Genomic DNA, 11,353 nt, shown 5'->3' on the forward strand with positions numbered 1-11,353 from the left:
TTTAAACCTTTTTATATTTACCGACCAAGATGAAGCTTGATTATGCACAGATGTCACTCGTTAGGTGTAAGTTCTGTCCTTCATTAAACTTAAATCATGGTGGTGATTTGGCCATTAATTGTCAAATATTACTTAGTTTTTATCTCAATATTCTTTGTGTACCCAATCTTTCTAGATGCAGTCATACAATCTAAAGTTATGAAAGAGATCAGGTGGTTTTTACCTGAAATTCTATATGGGTTTCTGTCATTAAGAAGTGTTCATTATTTTTCCACTGCTAATGGGAGGTTAACTTTGAATGAGAAGACTGTGGGACGTTGAAACGAACGTGAGCATGACGGGAATGAACCAAAGAAAACAGCTGATTTCTGTCTGCATAAATAAAGCTGTGGATTTGTGCCCAAGGGCGTTTGCTGGCTCTCCCAGCGTAACCACAGCCTGTTTCTCCTAGGAGGATCTGTACATACTTGAAAGGGTTATTTCTCAAACTGGGGGGGGGAGAATCAGTGATGTGACCCGTCCCCCTCCCCCCAGCATGAATGCCCCACTAATCGTGGCACTACTTTCACCCTTCGGAGCTGCATTCGCTAATTGCTGCCATCAAGCATAAGAATCATGTGAGAAGAGGAAGGCAGGTGGAGAGATGGAGACGACGACGTGAAACTGAGTGCAGGATGGACACAGCTAACAACACTGCTAGCAGCACGACTATCGGCACAGCTAGTGGTACGGCTAACGGCACAGCTAACAGCACAGCTAGCAGTACGGCTAACGGCACAGCTAACAGCACAGCTAGCAGCACAGCTAGCAGTACGGCTATCGGCACAGCTAGTGGTACGGCTAACGGCACAGCTAACAGCACTGCTAGTGGCACAGCTATCGGCACAGCTAGTGGTACAGCTAACAGCACAGCTAACAGCACAGCTAGCAGTACGGCTATCGGCACAGCTAGTGGTACGGCTAACGGCACAGCTAACAGCACTGCTAGTGGCACAGCTATCGGCACAGCTAGTGGTACAGCTAACAGCACAGCTAGCAGTACGGCTATCGGCACAGCTAACAGCACTGCTAGTGGCACAGCTATCGGCACAGCTAGTGGTACGGCTAACAGCACAGCTAACATCACCGCTAGCAGTACGGCTATCGGCACAGCTAACAGCACAGCTAGCAGTACGGCTAATTGGACAGCTAACAGTGCTGCTAGCAGCATGGTTAACGTTTAGGCTAGTGGCGTGGAAATCGTCTGTGTTTTTGACATACGCAACTGACCAGGTCCGTGGCATCAACGGAAGTTCAGCTATGCAAACAGACAGTATGTCATAGACTATTTATTACTCCTATTCACTGAACACACACAACATCCTATGACCTTGTGGGCACCTTCAGTAATGACTAGGAATAAAATCATCACACATCGTTATTGGATTCAGATGGGAAACAAAATTCACAAACTAGGCCAAGTTGCCACAAGAAGTGCATTGTATTATTGACTGTTACTGATTCCTCTCATAGGCTTTGGGTTGAATAAGTAAATTTGAAGATAATTATGGTAAAATAGAGGCATGGCTTTAGCTGTCTGATTGGGAGCTGGCTCTTGAGTTCACGCTCACAGTACAGATAGGTGCTTGGAAAGAAGGAAGGTGATCTCGCCTGTTCCCCCACTGAGAGTATGTACCTCTCTTTCTAGCTTTCTAACTAACAGACAAGACTGATGTTTTAGGATGAACTAAACTATAAATTCTGCAAGAATGATGTCAAATCCAAGCCTGTGGTGTAAATCATGCTAAGAGCCTGGACTCCAGGGAGAGCAGAAGAGAGATTTGGAGCTGCTTTTGCTGTTTATTCCTGGAGGACCTGTCCTTCGGGTGGGGAGGGGGCAGTCCAAGAGAGACCCCTCCCCCACACTGTATACCTTTCAGAGAGGGGAAGGGCAGGTGCAGCTGGCCGTGAATATTTGCTGTGACCACAGCCTGGAGACTGGCTCTCTCTTTAACCTCTGCACATTGCGCTAATTGTGCTAAGTGGAGGAGCTTAATAGACCGGAAAATAATCACCATATATCTGTCCCACGAAGAAGCAAATGACCTTCTAAAAGACAATGGCCATCTCAATTTTAATACACCAGTGATTTTATGATATTAAATGTCAGACTGTTTGGCTCCTTCAAATAATTAAATCAAATAAATTATAGCACCTAGGCAGAACCATCTTGTAGTCTAACCCAATTATAATGCACTGTAAAACTAATTATTAAGCATGATTACAATTAGGGTAATTTTTAATAAATGTAACCATTAGCGGGTTCATCGCAGTCCTCAGCAGCTGGGCAGGGCTGGGGGTTGCTCGATGTCATCCCTAAGCTGCGGTCCGTGGGATTGACCCAGAGACTCTCCACTATGGCTTTGACACTAATGACTGGGCTGCTGCCATCTCTGCTCTCATGTCTGTTTAACTGCAGCATGACCTTCACAGAGCCAGCGAGGGGCGGCCGCCTGACACTGTCACGCTCCATCATTAGGGTGAGGTTACTGGGCTTCCCATTCCCTCATATGTGACGCTTTTAATCCGCCTATCTGTGGCTTTTCCCTGTGGCTCACAGACTGTGTGTAACCTAGAGATATTCAAATCTCTGCACAGGAAATTCTGTAATGTCCGCTAGTAATAAAATTCCGGAAATAAAGCGCATCTTAATTGCGTTTGTGCGAGGACCGCGTGTTAAAAGGAGGGAACCAACATGCACAGATGTTATTTGCGTGACTTCGGTACATTACGCGTTTTCATAGCCGGCCTGAGTGCACCACTGAAGGCTGCACCACAAAGGGACTACCCACGCATGGGGCTGTCTAAAGATGCTGCTCCTCAAAGAGGATCTGGGCGTAGACGGTGCCTGTGCAGGTCGACTTCGTCTCTGGCTGCGGCTTGGCCAGCTCCAGCTCAGCGTAGGTCAGGGAGTCCTCCAAAATCTGAGGCTGGGGGGCCAAAGGTGAAAGGAGAAGAGTCAGCCCTTGAAGACATGTATGCCCTGTAATGTTGTCCCTAAGTGGCTGTGAGGCAGGGACACATGCAGGGGCCACATAATGTATGGGTTTACCTGGGCTGAAACCCAGGGGCCTCCACTAAAAAGGGGCCACAACTATCCATCCATCTATCATTTTCTGTAACATCTTGTCCTATTCAAGGCCACGGGGGTGGAGGGTTCATTGCCTATCCCGGAGGCTACGGGTGCAAGGGGGCCTCAACTAATCTTGTTTAACCTGGAGTTGCCACCCGTCCTGTTGAAAACCTCTGAAACCTCAAACAGCCCAGGGGCCTCTGACCAGGTTAATGTGCTTCTGATCACATGTCAAATAGCGCAACCATTTTTAGGAATCCCATTATTTTATTTACTAAGTCCGTCTTTCAGGCTTTTCCCCCCAACAAGGCCTCAGTTCTCCACTGGGTTCAATCAGAAGCTTTCTTCGAGTTACGTGGCTCACATGCTTCATTTTATTAGCCACAGATGGCCCTTGGCCTGGCCTTGCCCAGTCATGTGACCAGCTCGGGGTCGTGTGATTCTGTGGTGCTCATTGCGATCGGTGGCACAGTGCTCCTCAAGCGTGCCAGGCGTTTTTTAATTACACGTTTGTACCAAATTAAATGCAGTGATGAGGAAGCAATAAAAACAAAATAAAATGTAGCGGCTGCAGAAAGTGCAGCGTTAAGTATTACGCAGTGATCGTGCGGGGAAACCCTCAGCCAGTAATAATATAACGGAAATATGAAGAAACAGGAAAAATAAAACAAATGATTTAATATCAGTCAAATTGTAAATAATGCAGTACAAAACATCCTTAATGCTTATACCGATCGTTAGAATGCATTATAAGGTATCTATAGGGCATTATAAATGAGAGCTTCATAGAGCATTCTTAATGCATAATAAACATGGTTGTAATGTGTTATGCCTTTTTACAAATATAGCTGTATTTATAAAGCTTTATGAATGCATTATAATGTGTTATGAATGTGTTTATAAATTACTAAAAACATGGCCTTCAGTAAAGTGCTACCATAAATTTTTATTAATTTGATTTGATGATTTAGTGGTCAATGTCCTTTTAATTTAGAAGACGAGTACATGGTCTTGGGGAGAAACAGATAGGTGGCATGGAAATGGTGCAGTACTACCTTCTTGGGCTGAGGCCTTAATAGCTTGGGTTTCTTCAGTTTGTCTGCAGTGGGAGCTGATAAACGAGAACAGAAGAGAGGGTCAAAAGGAGGAGATGAGGCTCGAGTTACGCCCGGGAGTGCGAGGCATTTTCGGCCGTGCCGAGCTGCTGTTACCTTTGGCTGGTACTTCTGGCGCCGCTTCAGCGCGGCCCCTGGGCCTCTCGCCGGACGGCCTCCTCCCCTTCTCCCCCATGCCGGGAGAGCGGCTCAGCACGCTGGTCACTGTCTCCCCCGAGCTGGGAAGTGACAGGTTACAGCCGTGTGTGAGACGCAGTGGACAAAGGGCACTGTGACTGCATTTCAGGGTACGGGCTCTGCATGCTGGGCGAGCGAGCCAATCTCAAAGAGAGAGAGAGAGTGTGAGAGTGTGCAGATGAAGGAACGTTTTATCGACGTCCTGGTCCTGTTCGACACATGTGAGCTGTTAGCCTCACAGATTGCTGTCATGGCATTTTATAGACTGCGAGCCTGTGGTACCACGTCATGGGGGGAGGCCGGGCGGGTGCTGCAGACAGCTGCCATGGGAACCATCACACTGAATGTACAGCTTGACGAATCACGGTGCACGTTCCTCCCCGAAACTAATTAAACGTTCCCCGTGGCAGTAACAAATCATTTCTATGGTTGTTTCACAGTCTTTTTTTTTTTTTTAAAGAGTCATTGTTTTTGTCACTGCTGGGGGGGAGGGGCCTACCTGTTCTGAGGACACTTGACCAAATAGTAATTGCCTGCAAAGGAATGAGGCAGAAAGAAATGGTCACACATTTATTCATTTACAAGTGCTTAAATGAATGTTAAATGATAGATAGTGAGTGAAGAACACTCATTTATTTTCCAGTTTAATACGATGCTACTCTTCCGTGGTAGACTGGGATTCGGGAAGAGTCCTGCATGCAAAACCAGAGAGACACCCGGCTTCCTGTGTCTGTAACACGCATGCCTACCTCTCAGTCTCTGCTTTCTGCGCAGGTACTGGCAGGAGAGGATGACCGTGAACAGGAACATGCATATCAGCCCAGCAGAGCAGATGAGCACAGCACACAGGTACACGTCTGAAACACAGAAAGGCTCCTCAAACCATCCCATCCAGCCTGATCTGAAGTTTTGCAGGAGCCTGTGTAAGCAGGTAAACCACTGGTACCTACCACTGCCCTAACACTGTCTAGGGCACTGGGGTTTACCAAACTGGGCTGTGCTGGAACCCAGTCTGTTGGAAGATCAGCACGTGGGCTGCAATAGGCCACATTTTGGAGAGTGAAGCTCATTTATATGGATTGAGTCCAAACAGAGAAACAGTCTGAGGCACCAAAGGCTTCTGCTGTGACCTTTAATGTTTGCTGTGTGGTCCTGAGTGAGCTTTGGCTGAAAGATGGCCCTAAACACACCATAAAACTATTGGAAAATCATTTAGAAGACGCAAGGCAGTTGTACTTTCTGGGGAAAATAAATGGACAGTACCTTGAAGCAGCCGCCATATCCCATGGCTCTTCTCCACCTCTGACAGGAAGTGCACTAGAAGACAAGAGGCAGAGAAAATTCTCTTGTTGCTGCAGAAGTCCGACACAGCACGAGTGCCTGTTTTGCAGAGACATGAGTTTTGAGTAACAGAGCTGAGGTCTGTCTTTCCTTTTTTAAAAAATCCTGCTTCCTGTAGCACTTGCTTGCGGTGGCACACGCCCCGAGTGCTGTCCAGAAAAAACCTATAAATACCCAAACCGCTGGCAAAGGACGATAGCCACGCTCAGCATTGAGGTCTCCCCGGTCAGGAGCCACAGTCTGGCTCTCTGGGAGTCTGATGAAAGACACTTCCCCAGGGCAACACTAGGGGGCACTTAGCTAAATGAAGAACATGCTTCACTGTATCGGCATCATGGCGCATTAAAATTATTTGGCTCTGGTCTGGAGAAGGATTGTGCTTCTACAGTAATAAAGAGCCTTCAATAGCAACAGAAATGACCCAGTTTCCATACTTAGTATTTACCACTGAGAATTGGTTTTAATAAATCTCTTTCACAAAGGAGATGATAAACAGTTATTAGAACAAAGTTGTTTCCCCTGGTTAAACTCAAGAGCAGGACCTATTAGAGAGCTTAAGTGCAAATTTCCATGACCTAACCTTTTGCAATAATGTGTGTCATCATTTGTTCATGTTGGGATTATAAAGAGAATAGTGTCTTGATCAGTGTTCATGTGCTCCGATGTGCTGCTCGCGACACTAATGATTTGTTTATATTGATAAAATAGACTCCAAATACTTTCTAATGGTAGATGATGCTAGTGATATTTTAATAGTGATATTTTAATAGTGATATTTTAATAGTGATATTTTTCTGACCAGAAATTTCACTTTGAATTCTGAGCAGCTCATAAAAATAATCGGAAGACATGAATGTGAATTAGTACATTTTAATCTGTGTGAAGTAAACTTTAGTTAATGTTATGGGTGAACTTGCATAACACCGGTTAGATGGCAGTCCACCATGGAATAATAAGATAAGGTCTGTCATTAGGTTTACTGCTGCTTGTAGACATCAGTCAGTCTCTGTTAGTCTTTAAAAGTGAATGCAGGGGTTCATGCACTATGGTTCTCCTTTCTAATGAAAACTGAATTGTCTAATTAGTGTCTTTTTTTTTTGTTAGACATTGTTGTGTCATTGCTGTAATGCTCCTGCCCCAGTACTGCTCATTCATTGGAACCTCATTCTGCAATGTGCTATTTGCCTCACTTGTCTCTTTGGACCAAAGCATCTGCTTAAACATGTAAATGTAATGAGCATTCTGATTGATTTAGTGATTCACGTTCCAAATACAATATAGGTGCTGGAGCTTGTGCTTATATGTGGGCTACTTTGAGGTCAAAATATGTATGGTTTCCAGATGGAAGGACCCAAGCTCACGGAGCTCACACCTTGAGGTTGTCACATTATCCAGTGCAGGTTTGTGGAATGAATTTATTCATCCCAAAATCTGTCTGCGACAATTTTCTCCCCTTCTGACCGGAGGACAGCCTCACCTCAGACAAGTCAACAAGTTGCCATGTGATCAAGACCAGTTAAAATGTGACCTGTGAGGGTTGTTTTGGTTTTAGAGAGGTGCTGACGCTTAGATTAATGAGGCAGTAAACCACAAATCTGAACATTTTCACTACCTCTCATCTCCCATTTCTTTCTTTTTTTTGAATTTTGGGCTTTAATAAAACCAACGTAAGGCTAGGTATAATATCTTTCAAGATGATGTTAGAAATGTCTTTCTTGTCCAGTTAGAGACAGACCATATCTAATCAGAGTATGCCTGACTAGAGATTATTTTAATCTTCATCTTAGAAGTCATCATGCTGGTTTGAACATATTTTTGTGAAATATGAAATGTAGCATGAATTGTGTTTGCCTATAACCAGGATGCTAGGAATTCAGTTAAGTGACACTGCTGTATTAACTCGACCGGCTTTTGGCTGTGAAAGTTAGCTGGCTGATTTTATAAGTAACCAGCATAATCTACTGCCAATAGGCCACCAAAGCCTGATCACCATGATAGACCTGTATTCTATACAATTACAGGTCTGTTCTAGCACCATGTACACTACCAGGGTTGAGTTGCTTGGGGTGTGGAGAGGAGCCTCTGTTAATGAGGCATCATGTTGTCTCCCTGAGCTAAGCATTCACTTTGTCTCCTTCAGAAGAGGAATCATTGATCCCATAGAGACAGAAATTAGACACCATGCCATCTCACTACATTCGGGACTGTAATTTAGCCCAGAGCTGAGCTGTGATTCTGTCCGTTCAACAGGGAGGCCCGATAGAGGCCAGTGTCAATATTTTCTGTGGCGTCTCTGCCAAGATTCCCTCTGTCGTCATCTCAGATCACACAAGCGTAACGTACGTCAACCGCGAGTGCTGTTTCTCCTGGCAGGGAATCATGCAAGGAGCAATATGTGCACATCTGTGCAATATACATGCAAGGTAGCATGGTTGGTGAATGATGCAGAAAGGGCAGAAAGCAGATGGGGAGTAGTCATGGTGAGTGCTGAGGTTTTTGCTGCTCATATGTGCTAATAAATAAGCAAAACTGTATAACAGTAAATTCCCTACGTGAAATAAATAATAAAATAAATACAGATAATAGTATTTATCGAATACCATATAAAATCACCATTGCCAAGTTAGGATTGCTTTCAAAGGGCTGGAGCCATTGCCCCGGTCACCATGGTTACTTCCACTGTCCCTCCATGTCCACTGCCCTGTGGTGGCCAGTTGGCCGCAGTTTAAAGAGGCCTGTCTTGCTTTCTAAGTTCCTAAGCGTCACCCCCGCAGTTCCCGCTGGCGTTGGCTGGGAAACCAGCCAAGGGGTGGAGCTGTGGACAGTTTTAGGACACAGTTCAGATGCAGTGGACTCGGGGAAGCAGCTGCCCTGTGGCCCTGCCCCCCCGCACCACTGCACCTCGTCCCTCCTTCACCATAGGATGTAAACGCAGACTGTTATGATATGAGAATCCCCAGTGTCACATAATAGCAATGATAGGCAGGGGTACCAAAACGGGGGGAGAACGTTAAGATAATTCTAAGGGTCTTGGTTGGAGGCCCTATATTTCTAGCGGCACCCCTGCGGATAGGTCCAGCATAAGGAGTGCTTCTATGCTCTTACCTCTCAGTTCGGTCGTGGCGGTGCCATTGGAGAAAGACCTCCATCGACTGTGGTGCTTCGTGATCTCCTGGACCTTGCAGGTGTAGCGGCCTCGGTCCTCCACGGAGATGTTGAAAATGAGCAGGTTGTAGGTCTCGCCCTCCTTCTCCTCGAAGAAGCTGACTTTGGGCTGGTGGAAGCGGCGTGTGTAGTTGCCGTAGACCTGGGCGCGGCGCACGTTCATCCTGACGATGAGCTGCTCCTGGCCGGCCTCCAGCGAGAAGAGCCAGCGCACCACCAGCAGGCTGGAGGGCCTCCTCCTCTGGGTCACCTTGCAGGTCAGTGTGGCGTTGTGCCCCTGTGGGACCACAGCCACCGGCCCCGGGATCACGCTTACGTTGAGGGCCTCACAGACCTCTGGGAAGAAACATACTGCTTTAGATCCTGTAGAAGTGGGAGTGGGAGGGGTGGCCATGTTTACCCTATACTCTCTGACTTGTTTCAATTTTACTATTATTATTAATTATTATTATTAATTATTATTATTAATTATTATACTCCTCTTGCCCCCCCCCTCAAATCATGATACCACATTTCCTGCTCTTGAGACACACAAGTTTACTGGGTTTGTCTGATGTTTCCACACTTTTGACACCTCTCATTAGGTCCTAGCTGATGTAATATAGTTGTTGATTAAATTGCAAAAAAGACTTTCCTCTCCTTTGTAAAGCTGTTCTGTAAATGTCATTGTTGCCTCCATCTGTGATACTATTCTTGCTGCTAAACGCTGTGCAGGGAAGAGCAGTAGATAGAATTTAGCTGCACAGATTTAAACTGAAGTCACAGTAATAAATAAAGCTATGCGGTGCATGTTGATGGAGCGACAGCATGCAGAGCCACTCTCGTGCAGACGGGTCGTCCTGTTGACCCAATTTACAGGAGGTGTGTGATGCGGGACAAGCTTGATACTCGAAAGCAGCACCACTGCCAAAGAAAACAAGCCCAGCTGCAGGTGGAAATCATTTAGGCTCCTTCACCGAAGCTGAACAACAAGGCAGAGAAGATTGCAAACATCTGTGCTGAGCTCGCCGTCCCCGTTTACTTTTGCTCCATATTTACGACGCTTCCCCCTCACGCCAGTCTGCTCTTTGTCTCACATGCCGAGGCCACATCACAGGGACAGTCGGTGACCTAGATGGACATGTTTCCAGGCATGACTCTCCTTGTGGTACAGAAATCATTTCGAGCAGGAGCGAGTACAGATTAGTCCGTGCTTGCACCTTTCAGAAAACTCGAGGGTGAACTCCAGACAGTCATGATCCCTGAGGAAACCTTGATAACTTTGCTGAACTGAATTCGTGTAACAAACAGTCACACCTGAAGTTACTCAGCAAGTGACCGGTGCCTGAAAACATCGCTGTCAGTTCTGCCACTTGGTAAGAATCAGCTTTAGGCTTGACCTCTGTGCATCCCATGCATTTACATGCATTCTTCTCTGGAAAAAAACAGCCTCTGTTCTCCAGGCTTTCTCACCAAATGCCTGCAATTCTCCCTTTTATCTCCACAGTGTCTTGCCAAATGCCTGATCACTTTACTCTGCAGAAAGGAGTGTTTCCCGTCAACTGCCGAAAAAGGGCAAAAGCCACCTTACCTGCTAGCAGAGCCCTAGTCAGGAGGACTAAGAACGCAGAGGAGATGTTCATTTTGCCGAGCTGCAGGCTCCATACCCCAGTGCAGCGGCTCGGGCGAGACAAGTCCAAGGGCTATTCTCCCTTCTTTTTCCCATTTGGTGTGTAATATGAAACAGTGCCTCTCTGTTCCCAGTTAGAAACACCCTCCGCGTTCCGCGTACACCCCTCCCCTGCTCAGCGGAGGAAATGTCATTTCCTGTGCTGGAACTGCGTGTGGGACAGGCCCCCAGCTGGGGCTGCAGGGAATGTCCTGCAGCAGGTCTTTGTGCCACCGGCCATAGCGAAGATAAACTGGTTGTGGGGTTACTTGTACCCCGCCACAAAGCCGCCCAGTGTGCCTTTGTGCTGCCCTGTGTGTGCCCCTCTGTAGGGAGCACAGAATGAAGTCAGGGGCACTGGCATCTGTAGGGCACAGGCTTTGGTGTAGGGGTGGGGGTGGGGCACTTTCTCAAGTACACTGCATTGGGGTTTGGGGTGACGGGGGTCACTATGTCAGGTACACAGTCAGGGGTGTGAGATGGGGGGGGGAGTTCCTGCTAATTACAAAGCCAAAGTTGCTTGTTATTCTGCATCCCTCTGAGGCAGTGGAGAGTGAACAGCAGTATGCGTGTATATGTACAGTATGTGTGTGTGTGTCAGTGTGTGTGTATATGTGTGTGTGTGTGTATATGTGTGTGTGTCTGTATGTGTGTCTGTGTGTGTGTGTGTCTGTGTGTGTGTGTATATGTGTGTGTGTGTATATGTGTATGTGTGTGTGTGTGTGTGTGTGTGTGCACAACCTCCCACCCTCATAAAGAACACTTGACTGAAATGTGCATCTCGTTAAGTAGAAA

General features: G+C 46.5%; 1 protein-coding gene across 1 annotated transcript; it reads right to left on the minus strand.

The window, feature by feature from the left end:
- Window positions 1–1,312: 1,312 nt before the first annotated feature.
- On the minus strand, window positions 1,313–10,721 carry vstm4a (V-set and transmembrane domain containing 4a). Its single transcript, XM_049007443.1, has 8 exons — window positions 10,481–10,721; window positions 8,851–9,246; window positions 5,668–5,721; window positions 5,154–5,261; window positions 4,904–4,937; window positions 4,324–4,445; window positions 4,168–4,223; window positions 1,313–2,969 (listed from the first exon to the last, which is right to left on the minus strand). The coding sequence occupies exons 1-8, from the start codon at window positions 10,530–10,532 to the stop codon at window positions 2,844–2,846; spliced, it is 948 nt and encodes a 315-aa protein (XP_048863400.1). The 5' UTR covers window positions 10,533–10,721; the 3' UTR covers window positions 1,313–2,843.
- Window positions 10,722–11,353: the final 632 nt, after the last annotated feature.

Source organism: Brienomyrus brachyistius, chromosome 3 (assembly GCF_023856365.1).
Source record: "Brienomyrus brachyistius isolate T26 chromosome 3, BBRACH_0.4, whole genome shotgun sequence".
Lineage (NCBI taxonomy): Eukaryota > Metazoa > Chordata > Actinopteri > Osteoglossiformes > Mormyridae > Brienomyrus > Brienomyrus brachyistius.